This window comes from Sinohyriopsis cumingii, unplaced genomic scaffold (assembly GCF_028554795.1).
Source record: "Sinohyriopsis cumingii isolate HCF-2022 unplaced genomic scaffold, ASM2855479v2 utg000229l, whole genome shotgun sequence".
In the NCBI taxonomy this organism is placed as follows: domain Eukaryota; kingdom Metazoa; phylum Mollusca; class Bivalvia; order Unionida; family Unionidae; genus Sinohyriopsis; species Sinohyriopsis cumingii.
Window position 1 is genome coordinate 9,909,456 of NW_028315879.1, and position 20,079 is coordinate 9,929,534.

A 20,079-nucleotide genomic window follows, 5' to 3' on the forward strand; every position below is an offset into this window, starting at 1 on the left:
ACAACAAAGTCGGATGCGTGGGATGATTAAAACCTGTTTGCATGAGTATCAGTTAGAAACTGGAATTTCTAGAATGACCTGGAACATTGCAGATATATATATATATATATATATATATATATATATATATATATATATATATATATATATATATATATATATATATATATATATATATATATATATATAAACAACACAAAGTATTTTGGCCCAGATTTTAAAAGTTTAATGTAATTACAAAAATAATGTGAAACTTCATCATATACTCTAAATTTAAGAATTAACTTCTTAAAACTGTCAAAGGAAACAAACCAATAAACAATCATATCATGTGTTTTCGAACATCCGGGGCCACATAAGATTGTGGCTTTCAACCTCGCTTTGAAAGATATTCTATTATCAGCTTTAGGAGAAAAGGAAAACATTATGTTAATATAACAAGACATCAATAAAATTAAAACAAGTGTGTTGAATAATTGACAATAATTACAAACGATAGAGGTCATAATGACATCCCTTTGGTATCAAACAGGCCGTTATATAAAAACAACAAAATTCCCAATACATTTCCATATCATCGCATACGTTTAACTATATTGAAAAAATAGAAACATTATCGACTCTTCTCACCTTCACATGCATCATACAATGGATTCCAAGCAAGCAGAACACTGCACAGACAACACAGTATTATTATAATACAACAGACATTCCTGAATACTAGAGACACCAGCAAATTAAAGGGTTAATTGAAAATTATTTTCCTGAAAATTTGATGTAACAAAAAACAAAACAAACTGAACCAGTGTTTCACGTTAGTAATGAAATCTTTCTAAATTTCAATTCATGATATGCAAAATGAACTATAAGAAAATGACCTATTACGTCATGTTATATATTATATTTTTACCATGAAAATACTCGTGAATATGTTAAATCATCGAATTATTACATGTAACATACATACATACATACATACATACATACATACATACATACATACATACATACATACATACATAAAGATCACACGCAATCAGAAGTGCAAATAAAAATATCCTCATGGTTTTATATTATCTGAGTACACCTAAATTTATAAAACAAAACAAAAATTATTAATTTTTCATTGCGTTTGGACATTAGGACATTTATTATCAAATAAAATATACCAAAAGTTAAACAACATGGATCGTACATCTTATAAAAGTTAAAAGAAAACAAGAACTGAAACAGCAATTGTCTGTATAGAAAGTTATAGGATTTATGTATATCGTAAAACACAGATCAACAAGAAAATCACTCCTTGTCGAGACGCTCTATCCTAACATTGCGGTATTGACTGAAGTAAAGACGGAAAGACATACCAACGCCAAATTGATTACTATATCAAACATCAGTCAACAATGTCTCAACAAAATGTAAGCCATATAAACTCATTAAAGACAACATGTTACAAAAATAAATATCATGCTACGAATAGCTTCATAAACAACATATCTAAATATTAAAAAACGTCACCCGTATGTTCCTGTAGATCTTACTATATACCAGTACAAAGCTTTAGTAAAATATACATGTGTATAGAAAATGTAAGGGTTTTTACTCTATTATATCACATTTAATCCTTTAAAAATATCATGCCACATAATCGGCATTAAATAAAGTACAACAACATCTCTTTCATATCCTTAAGTTATATATATGGCATGGAAACGCTATCTTTAGGACTACCATATTATTTGTTTTTAATCTCACGTACGAAAAAAGCAACAATGTACAAAAATGTCAACCGTATGAACCTCATATTTTGTCCTCTTTTGTTCAATAGTTGCGTCTCAGTGACGGATCCGGAGGAATATTTTGTCGGATCGCTCGTTTAAATGGGACCCTGTATACCGACTGAGTTAACCTGAGTAATTATACAATGGAGAACAAAACAATACTTGGTCCAGAATGCCTTATCTCTCTAAGGGTCCTCATACAACTGTAAATCGGCTTTTACTACCGTCACGATGGGAAACTTGGCTGCATATAGGGGCCAGTGACGTTAGGACAAACAGACAGGTGTGACTGAAGCTGCCTCCAAAGAATTTCCTTTTCTTTCCTTAGCTCTCGTATTTGATTTTTCAAGGATGTGTTGTTAGATTCAAGTTCCTGTGTCTTCTGAAAGGAATGGTGTAAATATGAATAAATAAATTTTATATATATATTGGATTATATGCTATTACTACTGCTATTAATAATAATAATAATAATAATAATAATAATAATAAAATCAGCAGCATCAGCACAGACACAATCAGAAGCATCAGGATTATGCACTGTTAGCAAATGGTCTTTCGGCAGTCATCAAAACACGAGAAGGAAATTTATATATACGAATCCGATTACTTTATACGTAATCGCTACTGTATAGTTAATGGTATTTATTTCCTCTACTTTACCCCAATACAATAATTTTTGAATATTCTAAAAGTGTTTCATCTTTCATTCTATAGCGTTTGTTCAAGCTAAATCTTACATTTCAAGCATTTGTCTATAGAGGTAAATCTCTGCTTAACTTGCTTAATCTCGAGCTTTGTTTCTCCAATCCTAGTCGGCGTGCATATTTCAACAAATCTTTCTCTTACAAATTTGGATCATACCCAAATTGGAGTTTACGTTACCTGCTTTTCTTTTCCTTATGTCCATTAAAGACACTACAAAGAATATCCAAGAAAACCTATCTGGCTTTTTCTGTTTTTTTTTTTTGTTTGTTTGTTTTTTTTACTTTGTTGTTTTTTTTTGTTTGTTTTTTTTTTTTAAAAATTTTAAGTGCAAAAGCTTACCTTCTGCAGTTGCGTACCCAGTGTATTCTGCTTCTCGCGGAATCTTCTTGCCGCCATTCTGTTCTGTTCTCGTCTCCTTTGAACCTTCTCCTTTTCTTCGGCTGTCAACTGATAATAAGATTAATACTAATATCAACTATTCAAATAAAATATTTATATATGTCCACATGAGGAACGGACTTAGAAAACGCTGGTCCCGATTTGGATCCTTTTGGCTGAGCCCCCTTGATTTACGCGCGGGGCCCCCTCTGATCACGGGATTTAGAAATAAACTTTTAAACAAGTTTTATATGATATTAAATTTAAAATTTTCTTCCATCGCTTTAGTTTTACAAATTCCTAACGCTCATGGCCCCTGTGAGCGCTTTGCCCGATTGGTCCAAATCGGAACAATCGGCCAAAGACCGGCTCTGGTCGACATTACTTGTGCGAACTTGTCCTTAAACCCTTCATTTAAAAGAGATTGTAAACAATGTTGAAAACTCTGACAATAATGGAGAAAATTGAAACTGAACCCATATACACCCCACAGAAGCTCAAGGCACAACTGTGTGATTGTGTCAGAATGTATTTCGATTACTACTGCTGTATATTCATGCTCTATGGACAATGTATTTTAGAAATGCGGTCCCGTTATGTTTGAAAATTCATAGTTGGGGTTTTTCGGACTATTATATCAGATGATGTAAAATGCTGAACGAATTGATCTGTTGATATAGGTAAATGTTCTTATTAGAAATTGGTATCAAAACTTAAAACAGTCATTAAATGTGCAGTGCATAGGCAAGTTTGTAACTAAAAGCTAAAAAGAACGGAAACATAAAATAACATAATATCGTAATCAGAACAATAATTATTTGATTAACATTGTACAAAAGTTGAGGTACCTCAGCTTTGGGCTTTTCAGTGAAATCAACCATCAGTTCTTCTCTTCCCCCTGTCATCCTCTTAAACTGAATTTTGTTTTTTAATTCCTCTTTTATAATTGGCAACATATTGATGCTTTCTATCGCCTTGACTGCTGCGAGATTTAGACGGGGATCAATAGTGCTGAACCCCGAAAACTCGGGGAATTCGTACCACGCTGAAGGCAGTGCACTTGCTGCCGATGCTTCGCAATCAGCCCTACCGTCCATATAAAGAGTCACATTGAAAACGGAATTAGATCGTTCGTACATAGTTCAGACTGAAATAAAGAGATATTATATGCGTCAATTCATCCACGAAACAATCAGTAAGATAATAATAATAATAATAATAATAATAATAATAATAATAATAATAATGATAATTGTAATTATTATTATTGTTAGTATTATTATTATTATTAATTTATTATTAATGTATTATTATTATTATTGTTTGTTGTTATTTTCGTAATTATTATTATGATTATTACTATTAGTACTAATAGTTGTAGTAGTACACTGATTTCAGGGACCCCGAGTGGCGGAGTGTTCTAAAGCGCTCACCGTTACGGATCACTGCCATCTCACCTCTGCCTGCACGGGTTCGAGACACGGGCTCGGCCAGTGTGGGTATGTGAGAAAGCTTGGCGGTAACTTCTCGTGGGTCGGTGGTTCTTCCCGGGGTTTTCCCGGGTTCTTCCTCTGCCATTAATACTGGCCGCGATGTATAGCCTATATATATATATATATATATATATATATATATATATATATATATATATATATATATATATATATATATATATATATATATATATAACGGAACTTTAATACTGAATCTCATCTGTAGCTAAAACCTGAAATCAATTAAACTAATGGAAAAACAAGGAAACAAAAATTACAGGAGGGTGTGCCTGAGTCCATCTCTTTTCACAGGCACTTTTGGTGGCAGCGGGCAGTTTCGCATATTGGCCCATGGCAAATTTCTTAAGTTAAGGGTATGGTGTGAGATTTTGAGCTATTATTGTGTAATAATTAAAGAGATGGGTATATTTGTGACTAGGTGTTTCAGGCTTGTGTTGTTCTTGAAACCGATGTGAGGCATGTCTACCTCCCATAGTCACTGCACATTATGTAACAACTGAAATACCAATGGTCGGCTGGAAAGCAGAGCTAGCCAACCATAGCTAGTTGGTTGTTCTAGGGTTTAACGCCATTTTTCAGCACAAGATAGGCTATACATGGCGGCCAGTATAACTGGTGGAAGAAGAACCCTGGAAAACCCAGGGAAAAACCACTGACCCACGAGAAGCTACTGGCAGCCTTTCCCACGTACCCACGCTAGCCGAGCCTTGGACTTGAACCCACGCAGACAGAGGTGAGATGGCAATGATCCGGAACGGTGAGCGCTTTAGACCACTCGGCCACTTGGGGCCCGCCAACCATAGCAGTAGACAACTGAGTTCAAGGCAATTAGAATATCTCAATAACGGCTTGGATGACAACTATTCTGAATTGTGTCAAACGCTTTAGTAGACAATGTTTTTCAAAAGTATCACCCAGGGAAAGGGCTTGCGTTTGCACAGTGAGCACGACATGCTGTCAAAAATTACCTTCGGATGTGAACAATGCATGCATACAATAGGGGTTGGGGTGAATAAACATTTTATTCTAAGAACTTCACTAGACTTGTCAGGTCAAGTGTGTGATATGATTATGATGTGCTTCATAATACCTATCCAAAAATATTGACCTTTTTTACCTCACTGATGTATTATTTTTTTATGACTTTTTATATCAGGCAGGTGGAAGCGATATTAAATTTGTACATAAAATCTGGCCCCTGGCCCCTTAAATAATAATTATTTAACATGTAGCATTACGATCAATATTATATATGTGTGGTGTGCACATAGTTTATACTCTCATTCACTCTCTCTGATTTTTTTTATGTCTCTATCTATATTTTTGTCAACATAAACACTCTTTGGATTTATGCTTAAAAAGTCAAAATCTAGATGAATAAATTTATAAAATTGATCTCATAGGATTTATTGTAACATTCACCTGGTTGTTTTTTTTTTTTTTTTTTTGTTTTGTTTTGTTTTCGGGTTTTTTTCTAATAGGTCTAAGTTCGCGTGAATCAGATTTTTGCCGACAAAGCACCAAGTGTTTATTGCTGTTGTGAATTACTGTCTGAACTACGTACAGATAATAGAAATACAAAGTGTGACAAGGATAGCGCTCTATTCATCACAGAAAAGCAATCCAGAACCATGAAACGGTTAAGACTGAATACACATATTAAAATAACAATAAATATATACATATCTAGAAACATATGCAACTCTTTTTGCACTAAGTATGCTTTCTGGCCTGAATTCGAGGACCACCTGTATAAGCCTTACTAGACCGACTTAAAATGTCTGTTTTGCAGTCTGGTCTTTTTACTTACGTTTTACTTTTATTCTTCTTTGTCCGATGTGTGCTCATTGATTTAACACTATTTTCATCTGTCCAGTGAAGTGCTACATAAAAATGAACACTCTGCAGCACCTGTGAATAAAATACAACCTTCTTTGAATTTTGTTTTGGATTTAAAACAAATATATATGTGGTATAATATACAGTATATACAACAAGTCCAGTATTGTTTTGTAGATGTTATGTTATGCAACAATTACGGTGACGATATTGGTGGCATCACACCATTTCTAGAGAGACAATGAAAGGGTATGGGTTTTGACGGGCAAAAATGAACATATTAATCCAAAATTCATACCAGCTAGCAACTCCTCTTTGTCCGTGTAAATAAACACGTGGATTATACCTAACTTCTTTTCTATCTTCACTATACAGATGTCCACAACTAAATAAAAAAAAATATATGTTCCTTATTAAGAAACGAAAGGACTCAGTCCAAGTATATATAACTGTTCACACTGAACTGCCCAAGTATATACAACTGACCCTAATATATCAGTAAATTATTACAAATATCCCCATTCATGAAAGAGTTTACGTCATACGAGTTATTCAAACTCTAAACAATGACTAAACCCACTAAATTAATCTTTGATTTAATCTGATTAGTTCCAAGTAAAAAGAGTCAAAAGAGTATTGTTCATCACAATTATCTGTTTTAATCGGATGAGTCACGCGACATTATTATTTAGTTTGTCATTGAGAAGGGCTCAGCTGAAGGGCGAGTTCAGCACATTATCATTCATTTCCTATTTCCTCTCGTCTTTCTTAGATTGTTTGATTGTTTTTAAGTTGACCTAGATACTCTTTTAATTTTCAACTTTCTATGGTACTTATGTTTTTGCTCCACAGAACCAGAACTGTATATACAACTAACATATCATTCGCTCGGCAATTGTCACAATGGTACAAACACATGATTATTTAATTTAACGATTGGAATATTTCAGTTTCCATTTACTTCGACTATAGTAAAGTGCCCAAGTTTATTAAAATTATTATAAATTTAAGAAAGAAAGAAAGGAAAAAGAAAGAAAGCAAGAAAGAACGAAAAGAAAGAAAGAAGAAAGAAAGAAAGAAAGAAAAATGATAGACAAATTGACCAACCAACTTATCAAACAACAATCAAATCAATCATTCAGACATTGAATAAATCAATTAATAAATTGCTGTATTATAGATTAGTAGTCTAGCAGGCAAATTAATTGATAACAAGTATTCCTATAGTTTTATAATTCATCGTATTTCGAGAACGGTTACATGAATAAAATGCGCATGGCAGGATTAAAAACTACACTATGGACTTAGAAGAAAGCACTGTTATAATTTTGACGTAGCAATCTATACCAGTACAATACTGATGCATGTGGACAGTGCTATGTGGTCCTGATATTTTCATTTCTATGCGCCAAGGGCTGAAAGTGAGAGCCTCGTCAACTAATCAGAGTTTTGCACTCTATCCTCTAGTTCCATTATAGAGTAGACTCCATCTGACTGTTCAGAATAGCTTTCGGTATGGTCCAATAGTATAACTTATACCATATTAATCTTTTTATTGTTCATTCAAGACAATCGTATTAGCGGAAAAAGCCCGGTACAGAAAAGGATTACTTCATTTCCTAAGGTCATTTCAGGGACATTTCAATATCCGTAACCTGGTCAAGCTCTACAGATGTATTACAAAAGACTGAAGTGTACAGTTCTAAAAATGCCGTCCAGCGCTTAACATTGTTTTAGAATGTGCAAACAATGTGAAGTATCAAAGAAGTGGACTTTTCTTTGTGTGTAAGGAAATGTTTAATGCTATTTGACAAGTACAAATAAAGGTCATTGAGTAAAGATCATAGCTGTGTGCAATTCCTAGATAGAGTGTTGGTCCTCCCCTTATTCTGTATTTAGTAGATCTTGTCCATATCCTCTATTCAGAAGCCAGGCCTGTCCATTCGTCCCCCTTTGGATCACAGCGGGGGAGGGGTTGTGCGTGATACATTCATAAACTCTGGTAAATCCCTAATAAACATCCGTTGGAATAAACCCTACTGTGTAATAAGTATGTATATTCTCTATCAGTGAGGAGAGAGAGAGAGAGAGAGAGAGAGAGAGAGAGAGAGAGAATGAGAGAGAGAGAGAGAGAGAGAGAGAGAGAGAGAGGGAGGGAGGGAGATAGAGACAGAATGAGAGACAGGGAGAGAGAGAGAAGGAGCGAGATAGCGGATTATAGGCAATAATACATTTAAAGATGAATACCAGCTCCAGTAAATCGGTTAAACACTCGAGATACTAACAATTCATCGAGAGTCAACATTCAATTCCACGACACTGTCGGACAATCTATTTGGAAGGCATAATGCCGGTGAGAACATATAGCTTGTAAGCACTGAAGACGTACGCGATAACCTACCTTAACAGTGTTACATCCTGTTAGTTGTAGGCAAAGAGATTACGCGGTTTACCTACGTAGACAGCATTGCATGCAGATAAAAAATCCCACGTGTGAACATTAACAATCTTTTTAGTGAACATAAATGTAAAAGGTATTAGTTTTCTAGCTATTTATGTTGCCCCGCTTGATTTTCTTTATTTCTCGCCGAATATAATAACTCGAAACTAATATATCCTGTTCAATTTTAGCCAACTATGTTTCAAAGCACCACCTGGCAGATTTACCAATTTTTTTTTACCTCTTTGTTTGAATTGTTCTTTACAATTGTAATGCGGTTGTATTCCTTTTCAAGTTTGACATGGTTTCTTTTGAACTTCCTGGCAAACGATTTAGGGGACCAAGGGAACGAGGTTAAGAGAACACATGTATTGCTTTTCTTCGAAAATTAGTAATGTCTCCCATCTGTCCTTTAAAATATCGCATTTATCAAATCAGGAATATTTATTGAAAGATTAATTTCCTTCCCCACCATATAAATAAACAAAGATATATATATATATATATATATATATATATATATATATATATATATATATAGAGAGAGAGAGAGAGAGAGAGAGAGAGAGAGAGAGAGAGAGAGAGAGAGAGAGAGAGAGAGAGAGAGAGAATGAGTAAGATAGATAGAGAAATAGTGCACGGGAAAAACAACGGTATTTTGTTAGGGTGATACGTACGTCGATTCCTTTTCATACTGGTACTTCAATAGTTTCCATTAGCAACTAATGTTCGGATATTCCCTAGTAATCTTGTTACGAAATTATTGGTAATAACAGTATGCTATTGTTCGTGACGCAATGTTGAAAGAAATGTCGATTTAACTAGTGTCGTGTTTTAGATATTTACTCGCGTATGCTAATATGTAAAGTACAAATATTCCTTTCTAAGACTGTGAATTATCCTAAGACGTCTAAGATTTTCCATTTGAAATCTACATAATTTCTCAAGTCCTCAAAATATGTTCTCTTTTGTTGATTAAGTGATATCTGTTAACTAGCCCTTTATCATAAATATCTTGTCAAGTTCCTGGCATCCCACTCAAAGTTTCCATGCCTGTTATATCCAGAGTATAGCTAGTGAATTGTAAGCTTAAGTGTCAACACTTAATAAACAAGCTCTTAAATGTCAACACAGTGTCCTGTGCAAGTTTAATCATCCCGCATTATTTAGTTTCAGTTTAATGATTACAACTTATACAATAATTAATACACACTTAGTATTAATAGGCTGTAAACCGAAGTCATCCCCCATCTTACCCCCATAGTTATGATATCTTGTTTATCAGGTCACTTCTTGATAACAATATTATTAGTCCGGTACCTCTCTATTTTACATATTTCCGTGATTAAGTTAATTCTTTCAGGTTGTTCTTTTTTACATTTCACTATTGCATGTACTTTTGTGAAATTTACTGTCTTGCACATCGGACATTTTGGCATTATTTTAATCATATGCATTATCATGGCTACTTCCCCTGTTAGCCATGAGTTGTGCATATATTTAAATATAAGGCTTTGCATCTTTAGGGATCTTATGTTTGATCAGTGCTCCAATGCCCTGTCCTAATTTCCATCCCAATTTTCCTGCTCAGCTTTGCTCCGCATACTTTTTTCTTATATCCTCCCTCAACCGTTCATAAGTCTTATATATATCCACTCCCCATAAGTTTCTTCTGTCTCTATATTTAACGAAAAGCTATTTGATGTTCTTAAATGTTCTGGGTACTTCCAGTGGTTTTGCTAGGGTTTTATTTTTGTATATATCTTATCTATTTCTGATTGCAAACCCATACCAGTATACGTACAGGGCATCCCATAATGTTTTAGATTCGGTATTTATTCTTTTTATTCTATTTATATTGTTGGTACATTTCAATAGTATTGGGCTGGGTACTGCTAGTCCCCCCCCATTTGTTCGCCATATATAAGGTTTTCTTCTTTGTATAGCGTGTCTTGTATCACCATATATATTTAATAATTTCGTTGTCTAGTTTATTTAGTTTCTTGTTTTCAATATCTATTGATTTTAGTATGTAGTTTATGTTTGAGCACAAATATGTCCTGGCCACTTATGCCCGCTCCATTATGCAAAGAGGCGTAAGTGCCCAGATACTAGTGTTTTCTTTGATTTTCTTTATTATGTTCTTGTAGTGTTCCAACTCGTCTTCTTTTCCATAAAAAACTCCTAATGCTTTTTACGTGATCTTATATCAGATAGGATGGGGGAGTTCAGGATGATTTTCCCGCCAGTTTCCTATTTTTAGTATCTCAGTTTTATCATGATTTATTTTTGCCTCGAAAGCGTTTCCTAAATACTCAGATTATTTTACCAGGTGCTTAAAGGATATTGGATCCCGTATGAAGTTAGCACAATCATCTGCACGTTGAAGCATTTTGACTTCTTCTTTTAAATTGGGAATTTTTATCACCTCAATGTTTTGGTTTTTCCTTATATTTGTACTTAGGTTTTCAATTGATATCACGTATAATAGCATTGACAGTGGGCATCGTTGCCTCACTGACCTCTGTATCTCAAATTTCTCCGTGATTGCACCATTTACCAGTACTCTTAAAGTTATCGTTTTGTACAGGATTTTAGTCCATCTTCGGAAATAATTTCCAAATCCCAATTTTTCTAGAACGTTCTGTACGTAGTTATATTCCAATTCATTAAAAGCCTTTTCTTGGTCGACAAAAACCATGGGACCCTTCTGACATGTTTCCTGTATAAAATATATCACTGTTTTTATGCTTAATATATTATCTTGAATATCCCTCCCTTTTGCCCCACATGTTTGGTTTATATTTATTATGTTATACATTCCCATCTTTACTCTATTTGCTAGGATTCTACATATAATCTTATAATATATGTCTAGGAGGAAGATGGCCTCCAATTTTTGAAGTCTGCCCTATCTCGCTTTCCTTTGTAGATTAATGTGATGAACCCCTCCCTCATTGACGGCGACATTGTTTCATTATTTTAAAAATATATTACTGTACAATGATTCAAAGATCGGCGATAACTCACCTTGGAATGTTTGATAGAATTCCGCAGTGAGTACGTCTCTGTCTGGGGTTTCCCTTTCGGTAGTTGTTTCTTTGTATTCTGTATTTCTTCTTTTGAACTCGGCACATTTGCCTCTATGTTTTGACGATATTCTCTCACATCTTATTCCATTTAAATATTCATTTATGATTTTTGTATCAATATTTTGAGTTTTATATAATCCAGTATAATATTCTCTAATGTGATCCTTGATTTCCGTTTTCTCTGTTAACATTTTGTTGTTATTCCTTAATTGTTCTAGATGATTTTCCCCACCCATTCTCAGATCTGCTTGCCTATACAATCCTTCTGCTTTTTGATAGAACTTTGTAAACTTCCCTGTCCTTATTTCCCTTCCTTTATTTTCTTCTTCTAAAATTTTATTGAATCTTTCTCTTAGTTTGCTTTTATTTTCCTATGCATTTGTTTTCCCTAGTAGTTTTTTTTTTTTAAATTTCCTCCTCCTCCATTTTCTGCAGTTCTCTTCTTTTCTCGAAAACTTCTTGGCAATATTCTGAAATATATTTTTTAAACTATCCCATTTTCTAACAATGTCTCTGTTTCCTCGTTTGATGAATTCTCCAGTTTCTTTATTAATTGTCTCTATAAATTCATTTTCCTCTAACATTATATTATTGATTTTTCATACCCCCTTTCCCCATTTAACCATATTTTTTAAACAAATTTCTATATTTATTAACTTATGATCCGATTTTTAATCTTCTGTTATTTCAGCACTTTATAGATATCCTCTCCATAATTGGTTTCATAAAATGTATCCAGCCTACTGGCTTGTTTATCATTATATTCATCAATGTATTTCCTTCTAATAACATTTTTCTTCTTATATATATCAACTTATGCCTTTATAAAAGATTTTACATTTCTTGTTTAAAAATTATATCATGTGGTGTGAGTTCTAATGTTCTATCGTTATTTGCTCCAACCCAGTTAAAATCACCTCCCACTATTAAGTTTTCCATTGAGTTATTATTTAGGTATTTATGCATATTATCCATTAAAACTTGCTTTTTTACATATTTATTTGCTGGAAAATAAACATTTATTATATGAAAATTTGATACTAATCTATGTGGCATTCTCCCTACAAAAAATACCTTTTCATTTACAGTATCTCAATTTAAATACCTTATATTTCTGTTTATTGTTGCCACCCCGACCCCTCTCGTATCATCCTTTTTGTAATTATTAAGAATCACTATAGCATTCAGTTTATCTTCTATCATTGCTGCTAGTTCTTTTGAAAACTTATTATGAGTTTCGAGTACTAAAATGATATCATATTCAGTTTATTTAATTAATTTAAATATTTTATCCCTATCAAGTCCATTTGTATTTATTGAAGCTAAACTGAAGTTTTTTCCTTCCATTATTTTCCACACCAGGTTCCCGCATCTCCCGATACTATTCCTTACTAATGTTTATAAGTGTATGATTATGACTATTAACAATTTAATGATTTTTTTATTTGTAGGCCTACTGTCTATTTTGCCGGGGGCACCGCCCACGCAGCCCCACCATTATTTCTACTGTTAGAATTATCATTTAGTTCGTCTTTGTTATCTGTCTCTGTGTTCTCTGTCTTGCAGTTCCGTTTCTTCTATTTCCATGTCAACTTTAGTATTGTCTTCGTCCTCTTCTTCGCTTTCACTTCCTTTGTCCTTGTCTATTTGCACTTTCCGTGTCGCTTTCCGTGTCCTGTCCTTTTGTCTCATTTTGAGGTTTATCCGCCATCTTTTCTTACAACTGTTGTCATCCTTCGCTTTGTGTGTTTTGTGAGTCTTTGTCCTCCGGCAGTGTATTATCACTGCCTGCTAGGAGCTGAATAGAGATTGTACCATTTTTTCTTTTTTGAATCTTATTTTAGTCATCGGTGTTGGCGTTAATGGCTTTAGTCCAATGAGGTCCACCGGCCCTGTTTCTACTGAACGGGGCTCACCCTACAGTGAGCGCTCCTCCTCTGTCAGCACATTAAATCTGTTTTTAAGCAGTATGTGCTCTTCCTTGCTAGGGGTTAGCAATCTACCCGTTTTGTTCGGGCTTAAATCTTTGTCCCACTCTTGACTTTTCTGAGAGTTATCATCCACCATTATGGCTGTAACGTCAATGTTGGAGAATCTTGTGTTGTACGTTATTTCTTATGGCTCTTTCTCTGCTTACTCTGCATTAGTTGTCATTACAGAACTTCCTGTTTCTTTAGGGTTTTCTAGCACTTCTCAGTTGAGTACATATTTATCCTGGGGTATACTGTCTTTTCTTACTTGTTCAATCAATTTCCTTATTTCTGTTTGTAATTCATCATTCTCCTCTAGGTTTAGGTTCATTTGAGCTATATGTAATCTAGTAGAGTTGCAGTCTAGGGACGCATTAATGCATCGAACTTTGCTTAGAAGGCCAAAAAGTCTCATTTGCGTTTGACATCCGGATAGCGAATATTGAATTACAACTATATGGCGGCCAGTATTAATGGTGGAGGAAGAACAAGGGAAAGAACCACCTACCCACGAGAAAGCTATTGGCAAACTTTCTCACATACCCACATTGGCCGACCCCGTGTCTCGAACCCATGCAGACAGAGGTGAGATGGCAGTGATCCGTAGCGGTGAGCGCTTTAGAACACTCCTCCACTCGGGGTCCCTCAACTATATATATATATATATATATATATATATATATATATATATATATATATATATATATATATATATATATATATATATATATATACATATGTATGTATGTATGTATGTATGCATGTATTAGTTAAACAACTAGCGGCACCGAGAAGGTACCACAATATAAAGCAAGTCTTACTAAATTATAGGGACAAAACAACTACGGTGGGAGGTAAGTTATGATAAAGAAATACACAACTTGATTAGAAAAGACCTCAGCAGGTACACCACCATTAACGTGGAAGAAAGGAACAGACAGGTTAACTGGAAAGAAGTATGGAAGGCATGCGCAGGGATTAAATCCTAAAAAAGCAGAATATGTTAATGAAATACTTGCACGATGTGTGGCATACAGGGTTAGGGACCATAAGACTCCACATGATTAGAAAAAAAGAAAAAAAATACCCCCCTGTGTAATACTGCCGATTTCACGAAAAATCGCGTGTGATCTCTCAATGAAAAGCAGAAAAGGACCGAAAGGAATACTTTAAAAAACCGAATTCAACAGAAAAGGGAGATGTCATGAAAATAACCTGTTTTATTTGGATCGGATACCGGATAAAGTCACAAACATATAAAATTCTTGTAAACTTTCTGCCATGGGCGGGGTGGGGGATGGGGGAGCACCTCAAATGTTACCAGTTGGAAGCTTGCGAGGGGCACACATATAAAGAATTACAACCGGATACTCACTTCTAAGCGAGATATAATTTCCGTAAATCTGTTGATCTGAATATGTTAGAAATATATATTTTCTTGATCTCAATGCTTTAAGACATTTTGTACCACATTCTTATTGTGCAAAATTTATAAAGCTCAATGAGATAGGTTTCTGACTGACGAGGCTACGACGGTCAATACTACTACTGCTACTAATAATAATAATAATAATATTATTATTATTATTATTCATTATCATCATCATCATCATCATCAACACCATCATCATGTCTGATTGTTAAAGTGATTGCAAATACGACATTTATATTGACCATAAAAATATGACATTTTAATGAAAGCACAATCGTTTTCATACATAATTTCCTATACTGCATAGTTGTACTTTATTATCTATGTATTCGCATACTATATTAGTGAAACTTACATGAAATCAGGAAGATGCAAATTCTACAATGGGAAAATCCTACTGAAATTAAATATTACATTAATTTACTGACGCACACAAAATTCAAGTGCATCTACTGATATGGACGTACACAGAATTCGAATAAATGCAGAGTTGAATCCTACTGAAGTTTAATATTGCAAGCATTATTTGATGTACACAGTGTTCCAGTACATGCATTTATATTTGTTTGCTATTACAGCGGGTTGTGTACAAGGTAAGCACACTTGTACCTTCTGACTACAACATATTATCAAACATTTCACTTTTTGAGACTTACCTGATGCCCGGTACATACATCCAAAACAATCGGAACATCTTGTGCCTTTTCTGTCAAGTCCAGAAAGAAATCTTATGTGTATTTCGCTATTTAATGTGTATTTCGCCACCATTAGCAATACTGTTAGGAGCTACTTTGTTCACATGACGTGTGTGGCGGAGAAAGGAGACAATGTTAAAAATGGAATATTCGACTTTTTAATATGTGGTACACTCCGCCGAAAGTGAATCAACAATTTCATAAATTTTATATGTATTCCCACTACTGTTTCTGAGGTTCTTTTATCGACTTGACAGAAAAGGCCGAACAATGTCCCAGTCGACACTCATTAGTGAGGGAGAGACATGAAAGATATGTATCTTGTTTTCGTTACAGACAAAGGATCAAGAAACAGAAATAGAAAACAATTCAAGTGAATATCAGAAAAACTTTACATGAAAGATTTAAGACGAATTAATTAAGGATGTGTTAAAATGAGCCCCACTGTATAAGCCCAACACTCGGCAGACTTTCATGCCACAAAGTGTGCAAAAGTTATGGATGATTACGATTAAAATATTGGAATAGCATCCTTATGATGTATAAACGATTCTAAGACGACTAAGATGAAGGATTGACAACAAAACTACAGATATAAGGATCAAATAATTAAGCGCTGAAACAAACATTGCCTGATTTCCAATGTATATCCATGTTTCACAGCTTTTTAAAGCACCATTATGTTTCACACTATCTAAATTTATTTATAAACATTTTCCTGATTACGTGTACAAATAATGATCACAACTCACGAAATGCATTGTAAAGGCTTTACAGGTAGCGAATATATTATTGACCTTAACTTTTGTAAAAAATTTGTTTTTGTAATATCTGCACCTATATGTGCTTTGGTTAGAAGTTTTGTTTACTTTTCTATTATGGGTATAGACCAACACGAATTAATTTATAATGCGTTCTTTACTTTCCTGTAGCGCTGGCCTCGTACACATTCTATTATTTCGTTTAGTTCAGACACTAAATAGTTGCCCTTTAACAATATGGCGTCTTAAAGTATATCTTGGAGAGCTGTGGTAGCTCCTTTGGTAAAGCATTTGACTCGTGATACAAAAGCCGCGTGTTCGATACCAGCCAGGATTTTAATAGCAAACGAACGCGAACGAATAGAGAGACTAATGAGTGACACGTTTGAGAGACCAGACTCCGAGTAATAGGTAAAATGAAAGAGATGAAAAGGTTACGAGATTACAAGGATTTCAGATTTTAAAATATTTCAGTTGCTTTATCAACTATTATACGACGGAGGAGTAATAACAAATGGTAAACATCATACAACTTATATTCTGCAAATCAGCCGACTTATAAGTGTAGCCAATATATATGCATTTAGGGCGACTTGGCCAATTAACTGATGGTGGTATGACTATTATTTGATGTTTATCTTCCTTGACGTGACACATTTCGTTTTGCAACAAAGTGACCGGCAACACTGTTGGTGACAATAATTACAATCGAGGCATTACTCAAATAACTTCCAGTTTCAGCATCGACTAGGGAAGAAAGCGGCAACAAGTGATTCATACTATCTAGTAAATGATTTTAAAAAAACTTGTATTCTCATACAATTAAGCAACAATTATCCTTGGTTTTGTACATGCTTGTATTGAGTTTGAAAGATAGAAAATATGATAACAGCTGAACTTGTTGGATAACTTTAATAGAGATGTGAACGAGCCTTAAATTGGCTTAAAAGCAGAAAGAGCACGAAAGCCTCGCTGCAATTGTTGGAAGTTTTACCTGTCATTAGTTACGTGATGAGTTCGTTATGATGTCTAAGAACGTTAATTTATTGACAAATAACAATAATTTCATCAAAAATCTCTAAACTTTCTCGAAAATGTTCAGAACGTCTTCAAGTATATGCTGAAGTTTTGTAACTGTAATTGCAGCAATTTCCAGCTTTATATGCTCTTCTTATCAAGTTCATTTGTTGATGAATTCACAGGGGACATTTCTCCTTTACCTTAGTAGATCTTAATACTCATGGAGATCAAACCAAATACTTAAATTTTAACAGTTTAATGGGTTAAACAGTCAGTTAGGCAACACTGTAGTTCACCACGTACGCTTGCTTAGACTCAATCACTATCGTAGGATATAGTTTGAAATAGAACCATGCAGACAATGTTGTACATCTTTACTTTGAATTCGTACCCTACAATAATCAAGCAAGCGAGGAAACAAAGAAAAGAAGAATATTCTAACCCATATGACATTATGATTAAAAGCTGCAAATACCTATATTTCAACATCGCAAGCCAATGTTATCATATGCTAACCGTATTTACATCTAGGCGGATCGAGTAGATATTTTAGTGCTTTGTCCTAGCGACATCTATTTGATTTCATGAGTCGCCTCCCGTAGTATGTAATGCCATCTAACCAACATCGTGGAGGCAATTGACTTCAAAAGGATACTTTGAAAGTTTAACATAGAAAGCATGAATACGTACCAAAGAAGAAGGCATTACAGGTGTATTTGAGCGAAAGGTATTTGAACCAACACGGACCAGCAGTGGAAAATTGCTTATTTATGAATCCATTCAAGTAGTGTGTTCCCCTTGTCGCGATCATGCAGGTGTTGGCCTCCGATCGGCCACGGGAGAGGATGGTGTAGTTGTTGTTTCGCCTTCTTCATGTTTCTCGTTTCAGCGTGTTTTATTTTCCTGTCTTCCTCGGGTTTTTGAATGGCCTGTCTAACAGCTAGGCGTCAGGTGGAGCGGTTGTTAGCACAGCTCTCTCAGTTGCTGACGTTGATGTTGGTTATCTTCATTTCCTTCTTTTGGATATCTTTGTAACGCAGATGTGGTGGTACGGTCAGTCGTGCGCCTTCTGCTAGCTCCCCGTATAGCAGATCATTGGGAATGCGGCCTGGATTCATTCTCTTGACGTGGCTGAACCAGAGAATGCGCTACTCGCTGAGAATGGAGAACAGCATGTTCATGTTGGTACGTTCCAGAACCTCTGTGGTGGATACCTTGCCCTGCCACTGGATGTGCAGCATGCGCGTATGGATCTCAGGTGGAAGCTGTTGAGTTTCTTCTCATGTCTCGCATAGACGGTACATGTATAGCTACAGTATGGAAGTGTGCTGAGGACGCAGGCCTGGTTGACGCACAGTTTGGTTTTTTCAGCGAGGTTGAGGTTGTTCAAGAACCTTGGATGCAGTCTGACTATCACTACTGCTGCCTTGGCAATCCTGCTGTTCACCTCAGAATCAGTGGAGAGCGAGCAGGAGATGGTAGACCAGAGGTATGTGATTTTCTCAACAACTTCCAAATTGTACCCGTCGATGGTGACGGATGTAGAGGAGTCTGAATCCTGCGCCATGACGTTCGTTTTCTTCCAACTGATGGTCAGTCCAAACTTGTTACAAGCGTGGGAGAGGTGGCATACGAGCTGCCGAAGTCCATGTTCCACGTGTGATGTTAAGGCTGCATCGTCGGCGAAGAGCAAGTCACAAATGAGGACCTCTGTGACTTTAGTCCTAGCACGGAAACGAGCGAAGATGAATAGCTTGCCGTCAGCCCTGGTATGGATGTAGACCCCTCGCTGAAGTCTTTCAGTACGTACTGGGGAAGAAGAAGAAGATGGCAAAGAGCTTATCAGCAATGATGCAGCTTTGCTTAACTCCGCTGATAACTGGGAAGTCCTCCGATGTTGCGCCATTGAAGCACACTGTGCTGTGCATATTCTCATAGAACGACGTGACGACAGCGAGCAATCGGGGGGTGGGTGTGTGTCAGCCGATCTCCTTCAGGAGCCTGAAGAGGCCGCTCCGACTGACCAGGTCAAACGCCTTCATCAGGCACATGAAGGCGATGTAAAGGGGCATCTGCTGATCTCGACACTTCCCCTGCAACTGGCGTAGTGAGAAGTTCATGTCTACAGTTGACCGGCCGGCTCGAAAGCTACACTCTGACTCGGGTAGACGTGGATTATAAGGGTCTGCAAGCGTGCCAAGGCGACACGGGCGAAGCCTTTCCGACGCTGCTGAAGAGAGAGATTCCACGGTAGTTCTTGAAGTCACTACGGTCTCTTTTGTTCTTGTACAAATTGACGATGTTGGCGTCACGTATGTTCATGGGAATGTGTCCGTGTTTTCAGCAGAAGCAGAGGAGTACGGGCAGGAGCTGGAACAGTGCTGATTTCCCGACTTCAGGCAGAATGCCGTCGCTTCCAGGAGTCTTCCCACAGGCGAGGCATTTGATG

The 20,079-nt window shown here is 35.7% G+C and overlaps 1 protein-coding gene across 2 annotated transcripts in view; it reads right to left on the reverse strand.

Moving 5' to 3' along the window:
* Positions 1 to 203: 203 nt before the first annotated feature.
* LOC149774543 (cyclic AMP-dependent transcription factor ATF-3-like) overlaps positions 204 to 20,079 on the reverse strand; it is a 28,551-nt gene continuing 8,675 nt past the window's right edge. Inside the window, exons 1-5 of one of the 2 annotated variants that reach the window (XM_089945202.1) lie at positions 6,519 to 6,663; positions 6,192 to 6,292; positions 3,716 to 4,014; positions 2,829 to 2,936; positions 204 to 2,163 (exon numbers count right to left, since the gene is read on the reverse strand). In XM_089945202.1, the coding sequence (XP_089801328.1) occupies positions 2,008 to 2,163; positions 2,829 to 2,936; positions 3,716 to 4,006 (555 nt within the window). In that variant the 5' untranslated portion in view covers positions 4,007 to 4,014; positions 6,192 to 6,292; positions 6,519 to 6,663 and the 3' untranslated portion in view covers positions 204 to 2,007. Of the gene's footprint in view, positions 2,164 to 2,828; positions 2,937 to 3,715; positions 4,015 to 6,191; positions 6,293 to 6,518; positions 6,664 to 20,079 lie in introns of those variants that run through there. The other variant, XM_089945201.1, reaches the window with a different exon arrangement.